The following is a 21026-nucleotide window of genomic DNA, read 5'->3' on the forward strand; positions in this document are numbered from 1 at the left end:
CTGGCCGCAGCTCACGTCTCTCAGGGGGGAGGGGGACACGAATGACCAGCTTGGGTTGGTGTCCACCAGTGGCCACACGCTGGGCAGCTGCAGTTGAAGGTGGGTAGCTTACAGACATGGCCACCTGGAGGGGGTGAGGCTCTCAGGGAAGGGGGGCCTCCGAGGATTGTGGTCGGTGGTTGGTGCCAAGAAACCCGACGAGGGTGGGTGCAGAAAGCCAGAGGCATGAGGCGGCCACGGCTGTGCGCGCAGCTGAGCTCCACAGGCTGAAGAGAGCCGTGTGGACACCGGGATCGGGGTGGTGTCACAGCCTGCTCGTGGGGCCAGGCGGGCGGGGGTCCAGAGAGGCCCCAGAGCAGCCTGGGTACAGCGGCCAAGGGCGGGAGGGGGCCGCCTTCAGAGTGCCATGGCCGCCATGCTGCCCCACGATGCCGTGGAAGGACCCCAGCCAGACCCCACCCTCAAAGGGAGGCAGAAGCAGCGGCCTGGGCGAGGGACGTGGTGTTTTCCAGGGAGGATGAACCGGCTGTGCGACATGGAGCCCAGGGTGATGGATGATGAGATGCTCAAGCTGGCCGTTGGGGAGCAGGGCCCGCGAGACGAGGCCGGGCAGCTGGCCAAGCAGGAGGGCATCCTCTTCAAGGACGTCCTGTCCCTGCAGCTGGACTTCCAAAGTGCGTATCCTGGGTGGGGTGGGGTAGGGCAGGGCGGGCTCAGGGGTCCCCGATTCCATGCGTGATCCACGGTTGCATTCGGGCTGCCTGGGTCAGAAGGCACGGGACCAGCACGGGCGGTTTTAAAGCCTGATACCGAGTGTGGGTGGCACTAGAACAGCCACAACACTCCCAATTCTGAGTAAGAACAAAACAAGGTAACATCCTCCCGTTCCAAGTCTTAAGTGACCCCCAAAGGCCACACTGGTCCCCAAAGGTGGGGGGGACCTAGGACGGTGGTCCACGTGGTCAGGAAGGTGCAGGGTCGGGGGAGGCCATGTGCTGGGGGAGCAGCTTCAGAAGAGGGACTGGAAACAGAAGGGGGGGTCCCCTCCGGGGCGCAGGACAGCCTGGGGGGAGATGTGGCTTGGGACCAGGCAGGTCCTCAGCACCCCACCTGTGAACCGGGGTGACTGGAATCCGTGTCTCAGGCGCTGGCTGGGAGGATGAGACCAGACGGCACAGGCCCGGTGCCCGGCTCACTAAAGGAGGCCAGCGAGTCGGGCAGAGGGTATAGGTGAGGAAGCAGGACGGGTGGGCGGGGGTCCCGTGACCCCTCATGTCTGGCGCGGGCCAGTCACAGCAGAGGGACCGGGCTGATTCACATTCCTGCTGTGTCCTGGGCCTCCACGCTGGCCTGCCGGGTCACCCAGTGACCACGAGGGGCTACCGAGTCAGCCCGGGGATGTGGTGCGCACGGCAGGCCCGGCCCGGCCTCACGGAGCCTGCAGGCCACCCAGAGCAGGGAGAGCCCCAAGGCTCTTGGCGGGAAAGGGCTAAAGGGGAGGCGGAGTGGTCTTCGGACCTCCTTCTGCTGCCCCTCCCCCACTACGTAGCAGATGCCTGTCCCAGGCAGGGCGCTGCTCTGCACACCAGGGACTCGTGGAGCTGACCTTCGAGGGAGGGGGACATGTGTGCTGTTGAGAGAAGTAGAGGCAAGAGAGGAGAGAAGGGGAGTGGGGTGCAGCGTGGTCGGGCAGGCAGGCGCCTCAGCACAGAGGTGACAGGTGAGCCAAGTCACGAAGGAGGTGAGGCTGGGAGCCACATGGAGACCCAGGCAAATCGGTCGAGGCAGAGGGAACCGCCAGTGCCGAGGACCTTGGGCAGGCGCTCCTGTGCGGAAGCAGGTCAGAGGTCGGGCAGGGATCAGCTAGCATCAGCTTCGGGGGGCGAAAGAAGGCGTCTGGCTTTGAGTGAGTGAGGCAGGAGCCCAGGGAGGTCCTGAGCAGAGAAGGGACAGGGAGCCATGACAACAGGCTGCAGCAAGCCAGCGGCAGCAGAGGCAGATCCTGTGTCTCTGTTGAAGATTGAATGGGCTTTTTGGGCAGCCCTGTCATACTGTCAAATACATCTGGCTCTTTCGTGTCGTTCTGGATTTTCCACGTGAACTGCTGATGCCTAGAGAAGAGCCAGCACACAGGTGCGCCAGGCAGGGCGCCCAGGAGTGGGGGAGCCGCCCAGGGCTGGTGTCTGCAGGGTCAACCACAGCCAAGGCCGTCGGTCTAAGGCCAGGGCCAGAGAAGGAAAATCCAGACCAGGAGATCTGGGGGTGGGGCTGGGCCTTGCCCCAGAAGCACAGGTGGGGCTGGTGTCATTCCAGGAAATGTGACCACAGAGCTGGGGAACAGACTCCATCCCAGGCAACCCTGGGGACCGGGAGGGACAGGGTCCTGGGTCAGAGAAATGCTGCCCACCGCCCCCCCACCGAGACCCAGCTTGGGGTGGGCAGCTGGGAGGGGCACCTGCCTGTCTGAATAAATATTGAAATGGCTGCCCCGAATGTGTGGCTATTAGGGCTTTTTTTTTTTTTTTACTCCTTTCACTTCTATATTATTTCAGTTCTTTTATTTTTTTTAATTATTATTATTTTTTTTGCGGTATGCGGGCCTCTCACTGCTGTGGCCTCTCCCGTTGCGGAGCACAGGCTCCGGACGCACAGGCTCAGCGGCCATGGCTCACGGGCTCAGCCGCTCCGCGGCATGTGGGATCCTCCCGGACCGGGGCACGAACCTGTGTCCCCTGAATGGGCAGGCGGACTCTCAACCACTGCGCCACCAGGGAAGCCCTATTTCAGTTCTTTTAATGAGCATATTCTAACTTTATGTTTTGGGAATCATTACAGAAGCAAACATAGAAAAAGAGGCATGTAAACAACAGCTCAATGTGGTTTCTAAGAGAACCGGGGACAAGGTCAGGCCTCTAGAGTTTTACACACACAGTGTGTGCTTGTCACACTAAGCATTACTCAGAGCTCCTGGCAGCCGTGACACAGACCAAGCTCCGCCTGACTCAGGAGCAAGGGGATGGGTCGGCTGCCTGACCAGGGGGTGGTCTTCAGCGGCCGTGGGGTCAGGCACTTCAGTGACGTCAGGAGCTCCCTCTGTGGGGCGATTCATCCCCTCCCCGTATATGGACATTCAGGGCCTCATCCTCAGGCACTCACACAGCGTGTGATTCCAGGTAGAGACGCTGCAGGGTCAGTGGGCACAGACATTAACTATTTCCGTCCGTGTGGCCAGAGCACCCTCCAAACGGCTTCACTAGTTGACTGGCCACCCCGGGGGGCCCTGCCCGTGCCCTGTGTCCTGAGCCCAGGTGTTCCGAGGGGGAGCCCTGTGAGTCCCCGCCCTGGAGGGCCCGGCCCCCTCCACCCTGCGCGGGCCCACCCGGCCCTGTGGTGGCCCCAGACAGCAGCACCAACAGGGACCCCGAGCTCCGCGGAGCTGGGCCCACACCTCCAGGGCTCCCTGCGCTCCGGGGAAGGCAGCGGGGCTCTGGGGCCTCTCCCACGGTCAGTATCAGTCATCCGGCCCCCAAGACGCTGGAACTACACCCTAACCCTGACCCGGGCCGGAACCAGTCAAAGCGCGTCCAACATCGTTTCAGACATCCTCCGCATCGATAGCCTCTGGCAGTTTGAGAACCTGCGGAAGCTGCAGCTGGACAACAACATCATCAGGAAGATCGAGGGCCTGGAGAGCCTCACACGCCTGGTCTGGCTGGGTGAGCCCCCCGCGTGTCCCCCAGCCGCAGTGACGCCTCCTGAGGCTGCCCCCCCACCCCCGGGGTAAACTTCCCTGCCAGCCCTGTGGCGGCCCCGGTGCAGCAGGAGCTCCATCTGCTGGGAGCAAGGAGACCTGGGCCTGCGCTGGGCAAAGCTCAGCACGTATGTGCTTGGACACCGCAGGGCAGAACATCTGGCCCAGCTGTCAAACCTCCCAGCCCGAGAGGGCTTATGGCAGCAGCTTGGACTCCGTCTAGGTACTCTAGACTCAGGGTGACAGATAACTGAGGGCCCTGCTATTTGGGGGGTCCAGATCAAACCAGAACTAACCATCCCCATGCTAGCGTGCACTGAGCACTTTCTACCTGCTAGGCACGGCCCGTGTGCTTTCCGTGTGAGGCCTTCTAACCGCACAGCAACCCCTCTGTAGACGGGAGCAAACTGAGGTCACAGCAAGCAGGGGGCTCGCCTGACTCCAGGGGTCCAGCCCTCACTGCCAAGGCGGCAGGGGCTTTGCCGAACTGCGTCCACCTGCCGGCCTCGGGCGGCACCCTTCACGTCTGGCAGCGGGCATCTAACGAGGGGCGGGGCTGGCTGGGAGCTCCCGAGCCCACTGAGATGGCTCCTTTGGCCCTCCCAGCCACCCGAGGGGCTCCAGAGGCTGGGGCACCGCCCAGAGCTCCATGACCAAGATGCAGCAGAGCTGGGATGAGACCCACGCCTGTCTGATCCCAAAGCCACGTTCCCTCCATCCTGTCAGGCTGCTTCCCAATACAGGCAACCTGGAGCATTGAGGTCCCTCCCAGCTTGCAGGACACTCAGCTGTGGTTGTGAGGACAGCCGCCAGACCACAGCCACCCGCCCCGGGGCAGGATTACAGTGTCATCTCTCGGGTGCAGAGGCTGAGGGGCTGGTGGACTTGGAGCTGCACGTACTGGCAGTAGAGCAGACCAGAGCCAGGTCTCCTGACTGCCAGACCCGGTCTCGCCCAGACAAGCCCTTCCGGCAGCCCAGCACCCGTTAATGCTGAGTCCCGGGCTTGGCGGCCCACCTGCACCACCAGGAGATGGAGGAGAGGGGGCGGGTCAGCCTAGACCCTGAGCCTCACCCCCTCTGAAGGCCCTGCTTTTAGGCAAGAGCACCCAGGCCCTGCAGTCTCGCAGACATAAAACAAGGGTCACGGGTCCCCGTGAGATGCCCCTGTGATGCCCAGTGTTCTGGGGAGGGGCGGCGAGAGAGCCAGAGCGGGGAGTTCTGGCAAGAGGTCAGGCTACCCCCTCAGAGAGTCAGAAGCCTGCCTTTGTCCAGCCACGTGCGCTGCCCCCGCCTGCAAGCACAGGCCTGGCTGGTGGCCCGGTCAGCTGTCCCAGCGCTGGGGGCGAGTGGGAGCCGGCTGGCACTGCCCCCAGAAGCTGACTGTCCACATCTTGTCCCAGCTTTACACTCAGGCCCGTCCTGTTGGTAGCTTGAAATTGGCCACAGTGGGAGTATTTACACCACCAATGTCAGCAAGAGCTACAAATCAGGGCTGCCTGCGCCTACCCCCTTGTTAAACGTTTACCAACACGCCTGCAAAGAGCAGAGCCCAGCTGCAGGCGCGAAAGGAAGCAGGCTGACCCAGTTCAGGTCCTGCTCTGCCAACGTGCTAGCCGGTTCTGTACACGTTACCTCCGCCCTCTGCACCCTGCCTTCCTTAGGTGCTCTTGATCTTCAGCACGTGACCACCAGGCCCCTTTGAATCTTGGCTCCCTCAGCCCTAAGTTGCAGGCGATGACAAACGAGGAAACGCCCGGGGAGGGCCTGGCGTAGGGAGAGTGTCCCGGGTGGGCATCCCCTGAGGCGCCAGGGAGGCCAAACCGACTTCCTGAGTCCCCTTTATGCATGAGGGCTTTAGGTGAAGCTCTTGAAACGTTCCCAGTTCGGGCCTCTGGGCCAACGGTGTTCAAGGACACCAACCCCAACCAAACCCCCAGACTCATGGTGGCGAAAAAGCAGTTTGATTCCCAAAGATGAGAAACTTGGGCTAGAGGGGGTCCTGAGGTCTCAGCCGGGGCTGGGCCTGGAGTTTGGGGCAGCCCGGCCCGCGTGGGTCTCCCCCACCCCAAGGCGCGCCGCCCTGACGCACCAGGGAGTTTCCATCCCAGAACGAGGGCTGCACAGACGCGAGCCTTTGCCCGAGTCCGGGGCCGGGAAGGTGGCAGCAGAGCCGGGGGGGGCGGGGGAGTTGGATTCAGGCCAGTCACCCTAACCCGGAGCCGTCCTCCAGACCTGTCCTTCAACAATATTGAGGCCATCGAGGGGCTGGACACGCTGGTGAACCTGGAGGACCTAAGCCTGTTCAACAACCGGATCTCCAAGATCGACTCGCTGGACGCGCTGGTCAAGCTGCAGGTGCTGTCGCTGGGCAACAACCACATCAGCAACATGACGGACGTGAGAGAGGGCGCCGGGGGGTGGGGGGACCGCAGGCTGAGCCTCCGACTTTCCCCTTATCCCATAAAAGCCAGAATTCCAGACTCGATGATGTTCACACACCATCTTAGGCCACGAGAGCCCACGTGTGGGTCCGTTTGTGCCCCTGCCCCCGCACTCACTCAGCAGACGTTTGCTGGGGTGGGGACCCCTCGGCCGTGGGGCATCTGGCTCGTGCTCACTGGGTACAGAGACCAACAGCCCCGGGTCACTGGAAGGGTCGGGGTGTGGGTGCAGGGCGGTGCCCAGGGCCAGGCAGCCAGAGCGGCGGAGGAGAGCCATGGGGGGCTCTACGCTGCGTGTGCCCAGGGCAGGCCCGCGTTTCAGAAGGAACACCCACCCCCTCGGCCCCACAGGAGTGAGTGCAGCAGGGATGGAGGTTTGCCTGCGGACCAGAGACGCTCGCTCTGCCCACAGTCCCTGTGAGCTGGCAGCAGGGCCGGGCGGGGCAGGGCCCTGGGTGCCACGGGGTGACCTCAGGAAGCCGGGTGACCCCGGGGCAACTGCAGCCACCGTGCAGGGGTGTGACAAAGATACTGCTGCCGTGCGTGATGGGGGCTCCATGCCACTGGGTGGGCGTGCAGGAGTGAACACCTAAGGGCTGGGGCCCAAGCATCAGCCCCAGTCCTGTCCCCGTGGCTGAGCCACGTCCCGGCATTAACTCCCTCCCGGCCTTGCTGCAGGGTGGGGCTCGGAGAGCAGGGTAGAGATGGGTGCTGCAGCCGCGTCCATCACAGCCACGGCCGAGGCTGGAGCAGGGGGCTGCGTGGAGGGAACCGATCCACCTCTCGGCTCAGCCGTCCTTAGCATCGCCCTGGGGTGAGGCTCCTCACGGCTGTGACCCAGCAGTCCAGGCCACAGTCTTCCTTGTCCACAGCTAGCAGGACAGAGAGCAGGAGAAATCTCCCCCATGGTGCCCCTCAGTGTGACAGGCCCTCACCCACCCAAGACCAGAGGGCTGGGCAGGCCAGGCGGTTTAGGTGAAAGGCCTGGGGCGGGTCAGGTGCCGGCTGCTCACCTGTGTTTGAGGGCCAGACCCGTGAGGCCCTGTGGTCTGAGAGGTTTGCCCTGCACGCTCCTGGGAGGTGGTAAACCCAACCCACCTCTTGCCAAGGTTCAAGACCTGATTGCTCAGCTGCCCTCTGCCCTGCGGGGCTGGGGCGCACAGGACAGCTGAGGGAGGTGCAAGTGGAGAGCTGAGGTTTAACGGGCTCCCGGCCGCCCGGCCTTGGGCCGGGGACTCAGCACCCGGGGCCCACGTGCCCATCTGTACGGGAGGGCGGTGGCCTGTGGGGCAGGCCGGTGTGAGGGCTGAGTCAGTCAGGGTTGAGCGGCTGCTACAGGACCAGGCACAGGAGGGTTCTGCAGGAAATGATGCTTATTCAGGAATTTTCAGATTAAGGGCACACCCCAACAGCCGCAGATCTTGCTTGTGAAAACCTTTCTGAGTGTCTTGAGCTGTTCCTACCTGGGTCGGTCCAGTACCCAGGGCCACACGTGAGCAGATCCCCTCTGACTTGTTGTCCCTCGGACACTGCAGAGTTTAAAGGACACAGGTCCAGGCCTGGGCGTGGAGGGGACGCTGACTCTCAGGCCATGCCCCGCCCTGCTGTGGAAGCTCCATTCCCTCCCCTGGCCTTGCTGAGTTCCTGGTACAGCACGCTCTTTCCTGCCTCAGGGCCTTTGCTTGTGCTGGTTTTGCTTCTGGGAATGCACTCGCCCCTGCTCTTCCCTGGCTGCTCCCTCAGGCCTCAGAGGCCTCAGTCCTAACTGAAAACCCTCTGTCATGGTCCCTAAGGCCCCCTCTCCACCCCCTCCCCCTTTGAGTTCTTCTTACACCGAACAGCAATGATTCTACTTACTTTTAAAACATTCCTGTCCCCTGCCTTAGAGTGCCAGCTCTTGCTATAAGGGCTTTGTTCCCACTGTGTCCCTAAGGCCTGGCACATGCCTGAGGCCTGGGAGGTGCTTAGTGATCTTTGTTGAATGAATAAACAAGTGACAAAGACACTCCTTCAGGAAAGCACAGGAGATGCTGTCACATGAGGTACTGGCGTCCTGCTGACTTTCCCCCCGGTTACTAACAACAGGAAGAACAGACGGCCGTCAGTGGACGTCCCACCAGCTGCCACCCAGTTGGTCCAGGCCAACCGTAAATCAGGTTCCGTTGAATTTAGGAGCGCTGGGCCTTGCACAGCACTTTACAGTTGGAAAAGGCCGCCCGTTCTGAGAGTAGCAGCAATGGGCACAGCCAGGGCGTTACGGGAGCAGGTGGAGGCCCTCACAGTGTGTGGCATTTGGTCCTCTCAACACCTATGCGCCACATCCCTGCACCCACCTTACGGAAGAGGAGATGGGGATCCAGGTCCACGGGTCCTGGGCAAAGCCCAAGGCTCCTCCCTCGTGGCTCCACCCAGTGCGGGCAGAGGACGGAGAGAGGACACAGGCGACCCCCCTCTCCCCCAGATCATCTACCTGCGGCGGTTCAAGGACCTGCGGACGCTCAGCCTCTCGGGGAACCCGGTTGCCGAGGCCGAGGACTACAGGACGTTCATCTGTGCCTACCTCCCTGACCTGGTGTACCTGGACTTCCGGCGCATCGACGACCACATGGTAGTGTGGCCCTCGTGCGTCCAGCCCCGCGGGTCAGCGTGCAGGCCCCGGTGTCTGGGGAGGGGCGCGTCCACAGGAGGAGCGGAGGGCAGCCCTCCTCGAGGTGCCTTTACTGCCCCCGTCACTGTCGTGCCACCTGCCACCTCGAGGCCGCCGTCTCCTTTTCTGGGTGAACAAGTCGGGGGACCAAGCGAGGGTGGGCGATTAGCGGGGTCAGCAGCTCAGGGCAGAGTCAGGACTCGCCTCCACGCCATGACAGCTCAAGGTAGCGCCTTCAGAGCCGAGGGCACCGGCTCCAGAGAGAGGCCCCCGGGACCCCGCGCCCGGGGTGCTGAGTGGGGAGCTGGGCCCGGCGGTCTGGCAGCAGGGCCGGGAGGAAGCCCCCCTCCCTGGTCCACTGCCCGGCCTGGCCTGACCGCCCCTGCCTCCATCCCACTCCCCTGCTGTGAGCTTCCTGCCCTTTGCAGCATGATGTTTGTGGGTGCTTTGCCCCCTGGAAAAACCACCCTGCCCGACACGAGGCCTTTGGTGGCAGGACCGGGATATCCCTGCGTGCTGGGCGCGGGCAGTGGGGGGACAGGGACCTGCCCACCCCTCTCCCTGGGAGCTGGTACCTTTCCTGGGAGAAAGGAGCCTGTGCCTGGGGGGTGCCCTGTGGTGATGTGGGGCTCGGGGAGAGCCCAGCGGAAGCAGGGAAGGGGGGCTGGCCCCCAGGTCTCGGTGCTGACGCTGCCATCCTGGCTGCCACACCACCTGCCAAGCGTGGAGCCCTCCACTCACGGGCGTCCTCCTGGGGGGCCCACGTAGAACAGCCGGGGGCGGGGTGCCCAGAGAGTTGCCCCTCCTCCGACCATGGCCTTCTCTTGTCCCAGAACAGGACAAGAATCTGAAATCTTGAATTCCAAGACTCTCAAGTTTTTTGTTTTTTTTTTTAATATTTATTTATTTATTTGGCTGCTCCGGGTCTTAGTTGTGGCACGTGGGATCTAGTTCCCTGACCAGGGATCAAACCCGGGCCCCCTGCATTGGGAGCGCAGTCTTAACTGCTGGACCACCAGGGAAGTCCCAAGACTCTCAAGTCTTATTTTTTGCATTTAGACACTAATTTGAAAGGCAACGTGGGCTCAAATGCTTGGAATAGGCCGAAGAGCTGCTGGGGTGTATTTCGCTCATCATAAAACCATGCACAGGGATTTTCCCTGGTGGTCCAGTGGTTAAGACTCCGAGCTCCCAATGCAGGGGGCCCAGGTTCGATCCCTGGTCAGGGAACTAGATCCCACATGCGTGTCGCAACCAAGAGTTTGCACGCCACAACTAAGGAGCACACGTACTGCAATTAAGGAGCCAGCAAAACCAAATAAATAAATAAAATAAATATTTTTTTAAAACCCCAAAAAACAAACAAAAAAAATGCACAGCCAGACTGCACGGTTCCCGAGCCTCTCCCCAGCCAGTTTCTCCTCTTCCCCAGAAGATTCTACAGGGGGCAGGCCGCCCAGCCTGGCACCCCGTTGTGCTGCGGGAAACAAAGCCTCCTTCCGCAACTTAGAGGCTTTGCCTAGAAGCACCAAGATTAGTAATAAGGGAAAGGTTGTAAGAGCAGAGCCCCGCAAAGTAGGGGCACCTGGAACCCCCGTCCATGCTGCTGCCTGTCCCCGGGCCAGCCCCAAGCCCCTCACCTGCTGGTGCTGCCAGGCTCGGACTGCAGGACAGCCGGGCCCAGCCGAGGCCAACCAGGGCTGAGGGCAGGCTCTTGGGGTGCCTCCCCATTTCCATCGGGCCCGGGGCTGTGCCTGAAGGCTGGCGCAGCCCTGAGGAACGGTGGACAGTCCCAGCAGAACACACGAATGGGTGGGGGCTGTGAGCTTGGGGGGCTTTCTGTGTTGGTGGGGGAGACAGGCAGGAGGGCGACGCTGGGGTTCAGGGCTTGTCCTGCTGAGACAGAGGCCCGTGAAGAAGAACCCTGTGGTTCTCAGCAGAGTTCACGATGTGGTGAGCATTCAGGGACCTGGAAGCTGGCATGGGGCTTACAGCATAAGAGGGAGAGGTCAGGGCGTGCAGGCCAGGGTCCTGAGAGAGAGGAGGGGGCGGGGGGGCGGAGCAGATACTGGAGCACAGAGGGTCGGCGGTGTTTGTACCTGAAGCCTTAGCACAGGCGATGTCACCTGGGGCTCCAGCAGCCCCCAGCGCAGGCAGGGGGATACGCAGGACGGGTGGAGGAGGGCCAGAGGTGGCAGGGCCCGGAGGCAAGGGCCTGTGGCTCGGGCACCCACCGCACCTCTCCCTTGTGCAGCCCTACGAGAGGGCCAGAGCCTGGCCGGGGAGGCCTGGGGGAGTGGCCGAGCCTGCGCTGGGCACCTCCACCCCAGGGATGTCCCACAGACCCTTGGCCTGCCCGTGCTGTTTCCCCCACTGATTTCCCTGAGGCTCAGAATACTTGGCAAGGGCTGCGGGGAGGGGATCCCCGCCCACGCTGGAGAGGCCAAGGCACGGCAGAGGCCAGCGGCTAGGAGGGACCCCACGACCCCAGTGACGATGCCGCTTCCCGATCCTCCAACAGAAAGAGTTGGCGGAGATGAAGCACCAGTACAGCATCGACGAGCTGAAGCACAGGGAGAACCTGACGCAGGCCCGGCTGGAGGACGAGCAGGCCCGGCAGGAGGAGCTGGAGGGGCACAAGGTAGGAGGCCCCCAGTGGGAGGACCTGCCCTGCCCACCCCACCCGCCCAAGGATGCTGCCGCTGGTCATGGGCCAGTGCCATGAAGGTCAGCAGGACCCAGGCCCCCAAAGCCTGTCCTTTGATTGAGAATAGCTAGTGCCCAGGGCCGCTGGGCTGCCAGAACCTCAGTCAGGGCAGCACGCGGACCTGCCCCTCCTCATCCCACAGCCCCCAGGCCCCCCTCCAGCACAAGGGCCGGGGACTCTGTGCTGGAACCATCTCTCAGAGCAGCCCCTGTCCTTAAGACCCCTGGCTGGTTCCTGGCGGCAGTGGTGGGGGGAGGCGGGGGGATAGGGGGGCAGCCAGAAAAGCTCATTCCTCTCCATGGTGCCTCTCCTCCGGCCGGACCGAGCTGGGCACCCTTCAGTTTTCTGCCTCTGGACCCCTGCCTGTGCTGGGCCCATCGCCTGCCCTTCCCCAGCCTGCCTTCCCGAGGGCCAGGTGCCCTTGGCCCTGGTGCCCAGCGCAGGGCCCTGCCCAGGGAGCCCACTGTGTCTCTGACCGCAGGCAGCCTTCGTGGAGCACCTGAACGGCCCCTTCCTGTTTGACAGCATGTACGCCGAGGACGTGGAGGGTAGCCAGCTGTCCCACCTGCCCGGCGTGGGCGAGCTCGTGCAGACATACCCTTCCGGGTCACGGCCACCCCCAGGGCCTGGGCGTGGGAGTCCGGGGGGCTCCCTTTCCACTCTGGGCCTCAGGTGGCGCACCCAGGGCCTCGAGAACCAGGTCAGCTGTGAGCACAGGGACACATGGGTATCTGGTCAGCAGGGCCCAGGCTGGCAGAGATAGAGGCTGGCTGACCGTGTCTGTGACTCTGACCCTCATTACCTTGTTTATGGGCTCCTGCTGTGCACTCTGCATGCAGCATTTTAAACTGTTTCAACCACCCCATGGGGTGGGTGCTATACAGGACCCCAACTATCTTCTCGTAGTTGGGGAAACTGAGCTTGGAGAGGATGAATTGTCCAGGCTGTGCAGTTAGGAGCTGTGGGCTGAGCCTGCGTCCCTTCCCCCAGAGGATGTGATGGGCGCTTGTCATTGTGGCTGAGGGACTCAGGGTGGACACTGAGCAGAGACAGCGAGTTAGAGAGAGAAACCTGCCCCTAAACACCCACGGCTCAGGAGAGGGGGGAGGGGTCAGCTCTCTTCCCAGCCTGGCCTTGGCTGCAGCCCGGCCTGACCTCAGCACCTAAGCGCCCCTCGTGTGGCAAGCGCTGCAGATGTGGAACCCTCAGCCCAGAGCAGCGAGGAGGCCATAGAAGCAGCTGCAGCGCCAGGCCTTGAACCTGGGGCTCTCTGCCCTGAGCCTGCGGTCCCCCGACCTCTGCAGCCTCCCTGTGCACCTGTGGCCGCCGAGCAACAAAGACGGCCTGGACAACAGGGCCCCAGAGACAAAAACACACACTGCTCAGCTCCCTGACCGCCCCCCCACCCCCGGGCTCCTGACCCCTTCAGGTCCCCCGGCCTCTCTCCTCTGTGGCCCCGCCCCCACCACACAGGCCCCTCCTCTGCTCTGTGGCCCCGCCCCCACCACACAGGCCCCTCCCTGAATCCCTCAGGCTGAGGGTGGAGATGCCCAACCACCGATTCACACTCCAAATCCCAACTGCAGCTCTGCCACGGGGGCTGCTTCCACCCCTGTGTGTGCCCCCCAGGCAGCCATGAGCTTCCTTAACAGCCACTCACCTACAAGGACAAGTTCGTCATCATCTGCCTGAACATCTTCGAGTATGGCCTGAAGCAGCAGGAGAAGCGGAAGGCGGAGCTCGACACCTTCATGGGGTGTGTCCAGGAGGCCGTCTGGGAAAAGCAGGAGCAGGGCAAGCACAAGATCACCAAGTTCGAGGAGAAGCACCTGCTGGTAGGCCCCGCCCCCAGCCCCTCCCTCCTCCTCCAGGTGCCCACCCGCCAGAGGCCCGGCCCCTACGCCACTGACGACCCAAGACCCACAGGGCAAGCCGCTTGCTTTCAGATTAGGCTTGATACAGGGAAGGAGCCTGATCTTCCTCCAGATGGGGTGGCCATGACCACAAACACCCTTTGCCCCCCAGTCACGCCTGGTCACTCCGCGGACACTGCGTGTGCCGGCCAAGCCCCCAGGCCCCTCGTCAGTGAACGGCTCGGCTCGTACTGGGTGCAGCTCAGACCCCCGCGCTCTCCAGCCCACAAGCACCTCTCATTGCAGACGGACCTGGCAGCTACTTGCACATGAGGTGCTGCGGGGGTCCAGGTGGCTTCCCCCAAGACAGGGCCCACCTTGTGTTCCAACCTCCCCCGCAGAGCCCCGCTGGGTTGGAAGTCAGCCCATGGTGAGCCAGGGCCTCACAGACAGCGCCCCATCCCCAGGCTTCGTGAAGCTCAGGCTCTCTGCCCCTGCACCCGAGGAGATGGGAGTCACTTGAGGTCCCACGGTGACCCAGCTGGGTCCCAGTTCAGGTCCACGTGACTCTGAAGCCATGGCTCCTTCCACACCTAATAACTCACCAGCTGGTAGAGCCTCTGCTCTGACAGCCTCCGCCGTGGAGGGGGTGGAGCTGACACTCGGACTTGGGCAGTCCGACCCCATAATCCAAGTTCCAACCCACAAAACCAGACTGCCACCTGTCACTTCAGGAATTACACTTCATTGTGGATTCCTAAAGCACAGGTTTTGTTTTCAGAGTTTAAGCTCCATCCGAGACGAGTCTGAACCGACCAACTTCGAGATAAAGATGGCAGAGCACGGCGAGGACATCACCAAGCTGCTCAACGTGCTCATGACGCTGGAGATGCAGCTGGTGGAGCAGCTGGAGGTGAGGTGGGGCCCCGGGAACACACGTGACGCGACGGCCCTGCCCGGCTCCTGTGCAAGGACCTGGCGAGGGAGCACCTTCCGGGGAGCTACTCGGCGGGTCACAGGAAAGCTTTCTGTGCTTCTGGTGCTTTTCAGTCATTGAGATGACAGGTGGCCCTCGTGCAGCATGAGAGGTGAGCTCGTTCCTCTGGAACGGTCTCCCCATCTAGGAAGAGTGCAGAACCGCGGCAGGGAGAGTCTTTTTTTTTTTTTTTTTTGCGGTACACGGGCCTCTCAGTGTTGTGGCCTCTCCCGTTGTGGAGCACAGGCTCCAGACGCGCAGGCTCAACGGCCATGGCTCACGGGCCCAGCCGCTCCGCGGCATGTGGGATCTTCCCAGACCGGGGCACGAACCCGTGTCCCCTGCATCGGCAGGTGGACTCCCAACCACCGCGCCACCAGGGAAGCCCAGGGAGAGTCTTTTATTAGACCCAAGGAGCTGTCGAGAAACAAAATGGACCCCGCTCTTCACTCCCCACTCCGGGATAGAACGAAGGCTCCCGGCACTGCAGCCTGTAGTCACTGCATCTCGGGGCGAGCGAGGAGCCTAACGAAGTGCTGCTACGTGAAACCGGGGCGGCCAGACCGACCTGCGCGTTTGTTTACCAGGCAGCTGGCGGCCGAGGCGGGGGCCTGCAGAGCAGTGACAAACGGAACCTCCCACCTGCTGCCATGGCCCCCCTGCCAGCACCTCCTCGATGCCTCCCTCGTCCAGGTTTCCAGCACATCACAGAGCAGACGCTCGCTCCCCACTGGGGGGGCATCGGGAGGCTCAGGCAGCGGCTCCCAACCTTTCCGAGCACGAGGACCCCCTTGTCAACATCCCGCAATTCACCAGAACCTGTGCTTGACTTACTAGTCGCCAAGAAGCTACTAAGTGGAGCCGTACTTTTCAATGGCCCTATTTTTTTTCGTTACAAGAGGGTTTACACACATTAAAAAATGTATAATTAGCTCAGTCTGTAGACAGTCCTCGGATTCAGGTGCATTCCCTGTGCTGTCGGCCCACCCTGCAGCCCCTGGAGTCTAGAGTAGGTCAGGGGCGTGACCCATCCTGTGGGCTCACTGGGTAGCAGCCCTCCCCAGGGCCTCTGGGTGGGGCCCAGGCACCTTGCTCAGCACTAGATGCAGCAATACAGGGGTGCCTTAAGGAAGGGAGGTGGGAGCCTTGCAGGTGAGAGGCCTGGGGTAACAGCCGGCATTCCCAAGGGTTTCCTCTCTGCCAGGCACCTTGCAAAGCATTTTGTGTGAAGAAACCCATTTCTGCTTCACCACAACCTCGTGAGACACGTACTATGCGAAGGGAACCCATTTCACAGGTGGGAAGTTGAGGCCTAGGGAAGTTAACAATGTCCCGAGTTACACCCAGTAGTGGAGCTGGCAGGCAGCCTGGCTCCTAGTGACCCTCCCGTTTCTCTGGAGGTGACGGAGGCAGATGCCACTGAGAACCCCAAGGACGGGGTGAGCTCTGTGTGTGCCTGTTGGTGGGGGGGGCTCCTGGCAGAGAGACCAGCACAGGCAAAGGCCTGGAGAAGGTGTCACACTAAATCCCCAGGGGGTGACTGAGGCCAAGTGGCTGGAGGGTGACGGCTGGGGGCAGCCGTCGGGAGAGAGGCAGGGTCGGCTCACAGCGCCACCTGGGGAAGGTCAGGTGGTTGGTCTTTACCCTCAAGGTCTGCGGTCACTGCCCGCTGAGTGGTAAGGAGAACTTTTGCTCTGGTGCAGTTCGATGGAGTTCATGTCTAAATATGCATGTTCTTTATCATTTCCAGGAGACTATTAACATGTTTGAAAGGAACATCATCGAGTTGGTGGGACTGTTTGTCGAAAACGTCCAAAGCCTATATCCTTTCCTTGATGCCCCTCTGCCGGGAGGCGCTGCGGGCCCTCTGCAGGGGGCCGCGGGGAGGTGCCTGCATTTTAAACAAAAAGCACAGAAGGGTACAGCTTCTTCACAGCTAAGCAGGATGCAACTAAGTGGGGTCCCTTCCAGGTGGCTCCCTGTGGGTCACATGCCTGCCCCCTCCCGCTGCCACCAAGGGAAAAAGCCCACCTTCAAAGGATGGAGATTTGCCAACCACTTGGAATGTTCGAGGAATACTTCCTGACCCTCAGCACAAAGGCGCCTTATTAGAGTAGAAGTCTGGATGCCCACTGGGTGGCTCTGCAGGCCACTGCTTGCAGCACAAGTCCTGGCCCGTCTGTTCTCTAATGGGTGACTTCACCAGGAGACCACATCCCCAAAGCCACCCTCCCCCCCGCCCCCCCACCCCGTACTGCAGGTGCACATGTCCTGGGGGTGGGGTGACCTCTATGCTGAAGCCACTGACAAATACATCATCTCTAAGGAGACGGGTTAAATGTCAGGTTAGGAACCAGCACTGGGGGCACGCCTGACCTTTGGCCACCTGAACTCAGGGCCCTGAAGTCACCCCAGTCCTGCCCTCCTGGGCCCACAGTCCCGCTGGGTGACAGAGCTATGGAAGCAGCTGACCGGAGGCTGGGCCGGGAAACTCCCTGAAGGAGGGTCCACTAAGTGAGGACCTGAGGGTGGGCGAGAGGGACGGGCTGGAAAGGTGGGGAGGGCGTTCCCGGCAGGCTCAGGAGGCAGCCTGTGCAAAGGCCCAGAGGACGGGGAGAGGAGGTTCCAAGAGGAGGCCTTTAGGTCACAACAGAGTGTGAGAGCCGCCAGCACAGCAGGGGCGGCCGGGACTCCGGCTGCTGCAGGGAGAAAGGGTGGGAGGGGAGCGGACCAGGAGGGACCCCGAGGGGGTGCGTGGCGGGCGAGTCGGACGGCCCTGAAGGCGGGGATACACGGGGCCCAGCGCAGGGGAGGGCGCGCCCGGCCTGCTCCAGCCCGGCCTTTGCTTAACTCACGCTGCACGATGGCTCAGTGCCGGGACCTGGAGAACCACCACCACGAGAAGCTCCTGGAGATCGCCATCAGCACCCTGGAGAAGATAGTCAAGGGCGAGCTAGATGAGGACCTTCCGGACGCCGTGCGTCCGGTGAGCGCGGGGGGCGGGGGACGGGGGCGGGCCGGGCGCCAGGCAGACGCAGCCCCGCCCCGCAGCCCCCGTAAAGCCTGAAAAACCTGCCGGAGCCTCAGTCTCCTCATCTGCAAGAGGGGTGGTAGGCAGGCGAGATAGGCTAACAAGCAAAGCAGCTGGTGGGCACCCAGGTGCAGCCCAGCTACAGAGGAGCTTGTGATAATTAAGTGCTTTCAACTTACTGAGAGGTTGCTTTTCCAAAGCTCGTTTCTGTGGGGCTTCTGTCACCTTCTAAGAGAGGCAGCGACAAATAGAGGTTGAGGTCCGAGATTTCCCCGGAAGGTCGTCTCAGCCCCGAGTCTCTATGGCGGGAAGCACTGCTGGGGCCTCTGCCCGATCGCGGGGCTCCAGGTCTCTTTCCTTCCTTCACCATTCACTGCCCCCCTCACCTCTCTCCTCCTCCGCGTTCCACCAAGGCAAGCTACCACCGCCCTTTGCGGGACCCTGGCCTTACTGCTCTTCTCCACGCAGCAGCCAGAGACCTGGGACTCCTTCCCCCTAGTGAGTCCTGGAGCAAGGTCTCCGCCGCGCCCCGCCCTGACACACTCTTCCCCCAGGCCGTCGTGCACCCGGCTCCTCCCCGTCTTTCAGATCTCAGCTCACACCCAGCTCCTTGGAGAGGCCCCCCATCACCTTCCCAAAGGCCCACTGTCTCTCCATCACAGCCGTTCATCCTTGTCAGAGCCGCTGTCACGGTTCCAAGCTATCGAGTTCGCGTCGACTTGCTTAGGTTACTCTTCACACTACATACGGGCCCCCTGGGAAGGCAGGAGTGGCCTCTTCCCCACCTCGGTCAGCCCCCGCCCGGGGTGCCGGGTTCACCACGCCCGCTGTCAGGTGCTGGTGGAGTCCTGCAGGCAGGGACCAGCAGTTCCGACCCCACAGCCTCTGTCAGGGGCCGAGACAGTCGCCAGGGCAGCGACAAGGTGGCAGGGCCTCCTCAAACACCCAGACACAGGGAGAGGTCACCTTCCCGAGCCTGAAGTAAGGCTGCCCCCAAGAGCCCACCCTGGAGCCGCCTGACAGGCCACCTAGTGGTCGTGGAGTTTTTGTCGCAAGGCTCCGGGGTCTGTGACACCTCAGGACTGGGACATGCAGGAAAGGAGGCCCCGAAGTCAACGAGAGGTGAGCAACCTGGGCGGGTGCTTCCAGGGTGGCTCTGCACGGCGCCATCTGACACCTGTTCTCGCGGCCCTGGGACACTCAGGCTGCTGACTGGGTGGGGTTTGCATGGGCTTGGTTAACTCACCAAAGGACCCCTGAAAGTGGCTTTCCCGCCCAATCTACAGATGGGAAAGCTGGGGAGACAGGGTCTCAGAGAAGTAAGGTAAACACCCAAGATGTGTTGTGAGGACACCTCGTCTTGTGAGGATGAGTCTGGATTCAAACCTTAGTCTGAGATGCCAAGCCCGGGCACTGAGCCCTCACTGTAGACAAAGTGGGCGTTCTGGGTCTGCCCCTGGTCCCAGGCCCCAGGGTAATGGGGCTCTGCCTCTGGGCTAAGGGGCTGCCTTGGGATCCCAGGCAGCACTGGTATCGGGTGCCACCCTGGAGGCCTCACAGGGCAGCCAGCAGAGCCCGCTGGACACCCCTCCCTCTGCGGGCCCATCAGCTCTGTCCTTTAGGAACACCTGTAGCAGGAGATGCTACACCGTCTTACGTTTAAGCAACAAAACGCGGGGTAGCAAGCCCTGACTAAAGCGGAATAATCACAAGGAGCTGACAGGGACCAGGGGCCTCCTGAGGGCCAGCTGCCTGAGCAGCTCTGACGTGTATTTGCCCTTTTAATCTCCAAGCCGACACGGTGACATAGGTGCCAGTGTGGTTCCCTTTCACAGGCGAGGAAACCGAGGCTCAGAGATGACAGGGAGCGTGTGGGTGGTGGACACGGGCAGGACAGGGGCTTTCAGATGAGGCCCTCGGCGATAAAAGTCTGGTTTCTGTTTCTAACCATCAGTGAGCGTATTAGTAACAGGGGCTCAGAACACTCTTTTTGCAAAGACACTAACATTTCAAGATCCATAGACCGTATTCTGGAGGTCATTAGGTTAACCATTCCCGAAGGAGAGACAACCCACGTGTACACACCCGCCGTGCCCTCTCTACAACGCAGGGCTTTCAGGTCCCTCGCTGTCGGCGGCGACACGAAGCGCCTCCACTTAAAGCTGAAGCGGCCGCCAGTGAAGGTCTCCCTGCTCTGGGAAGTGACCACGTGGACCCGCAGCCGCGCTGGGCGCACGTGGCCAGTTCACGTGTGAACACTTGGAACCAGCCGGGCCTGGTGGGGGCTGCATCCCACAGCGTTGTCCACGGCGGGGAAGCGGGTGGGAACAAGCTGGGAGCCCAGGTGGGACCCCAGGTCCGACTGGGTTGACATGAGGGGCAGCAGAGACCCATCGGTCTGTGGGACCTTCTGTCGTCAAGAGGAGCCCTGTGCCCCTCGGCTGGCCTCGTGCTGCCCACCCGACGGGCAGGTTTCAGGCAAGTCAGACTGGAGACCCTTGGCGAGGTGGCCGGGGCTGCCCTGCCTTCTCTTGGGAAGGGTACGCTCCCCCCAGGCACTGCCCTGCCGCCCGGGGGCCCCTTCCGGGCACTGGTGCTGCCGGGTCGATGGCGTGGTCACCCGAGACGGGCCCGAGGAAGCAGGATGCGGGCTGGGTGCCGCCTCCGCCTGCGGGGAGCTGGGCCCCGTCCCCTCGGGCTCCACCACCTCTGCGCTTGGGGCGGGTCCAGGCCCTCACCTGCTCTTCCTGGATCCCCAGCTCTTTGTCGACAAAGACACAATTGTTAACGCGGTCGGGGCCTCACACGACGTCCACCTCCTGAAGATCGACAATTGGGAGGACGAGCTGGTGACCAGGGTCAACTCCTGGTGCGCACACCTGGTGGACAAGGTGAGCGCGGCCAAGGGCAGGCGTCTTGGGGCAGCAGAACCCCACGCTGGAGGTCCGCCCCCCCCCCACCCCGGGGCAGACTCGCACGCGGGGCTGGAGCGGGGAGGAACGGAGTCAGGAAGGCAGGCTCAGGATCCCCGCCTGATGAGCCGGCCGCCATCTGCCCCTCAGATTCACAAGGACGAGATCAGGAGGAACCGCAGGCGTGTGAAGGAGATCGACCAGTACGTCGACCATGTGCGGAGCGAGCTGGACAGCCTGGAGTGCAACGACCTCCTGGACCAGGGCTGAGGCCCAGCCCTCCCCCCGAACTTCACAGAGAAATAAAGGACTTTGGTTACCTTTCTCCATCCTCTGTGTCCGCGTCTGAGCAGTTGGCGTCTGCTGAGAGCGACTCCTAGGCTCTCGGCCGCCCCTCCGCGGCCCCCAGAGCAGGCCCTTCCCCAGGTACAGCTCCCAGCACAGCCTGGGGGCTCGGTCAACCCACCTTGGTGGAGGCCGTGGGGACCCAAGGACCCTCCGCAGCTGAGAGCACAGCTGGGCGTCACCCGTGAGGTGGGGATGTGACAGTACCTCTGGCGAGCACACTCAGGGTGCGGGGTGGAGGCCTGCGGGGAGCTGGCCAGTGCCCCTGGAATGGGGGCGAGTGAGGCCCGGCAGCTCCGAGGCCTTTGTGCCCCAAACTCGCACACTCTTCCTGCTCTCTGACCTGGGCCCAGGCACCCAG

At 62.4% G+C, this 21026-nt stretch overlaps 1 protein-coding gene across 1 annotated transcript; it reads left to right on the forward strand.

The window, feature by feature from the left end:
* The first annotated feature begins 281 nt into the window (after positions 1-281).
* On the forward strand, positions 282-20612 carry DRC3 (dynein regulatory complex subunit 3). The gene is made up of 12 exons (XM_060081682.1): positions 282-674; positions 3600-3716; positions 5984-6150; positions 8656-8802; positions 11363-11482; positions 12030-12134; positions 13201-13383; positions 14183-14314; positions 16128-16198; positions 17240-17363; positions 20168-20299; positions 20471-20612. The coding sequence occupies exons 1-12, from the start codon at positions 407-409 to the stop codon at positions 20588-20590; spliced, it is 1686 nt and encodes a 561-aa protein (XP_059937665.1). The 5' UTR covers positions 282-406; the 3' UTR covers positions 20591-20612.
* Positions 20613-21026: the final 414 nt, after the last annotated feature.

This window comes from Mesoplodon densirostris, chromosome 18, assembly GCF_025265405.1.
Source record: "Mesoplodon densirostris isolate mMesDen1 chromosome 18, mMesDen1 primary haplotype, whole genome shotgun sequence".
NCBI classification, from domain to species: domain Eukaryota; kingdom Metazoa; phylum Chordata; class Mammalia; order Artiodactyla; family Ziphiidae; genus Mesoplodon; species Mesoplodon densirostris.

Coding starts and splice junctions, on each gene's coding strand:
- DRC3 (XM_060081682.1), top strand. CDS start 407: ATGGCCGCCATGCTGCCCCACGATGCCGTGGAAGGACCCCAGCCAGAC. Junction 16,199..17,239: donor GTCGAAAACGTCCAAAGCCT/ATATCCTTTCCT, acceptor CTCACGCTGCAC/GATGGCTCAGTGCCGGGACC. Junction 20,300..20,470: donor GCGCACACCTGGTGGACAAG/GTGAGCGCGGCC, acceptor TCTGCCCCTCAG/ATTCACAAGGACGAGATCAG.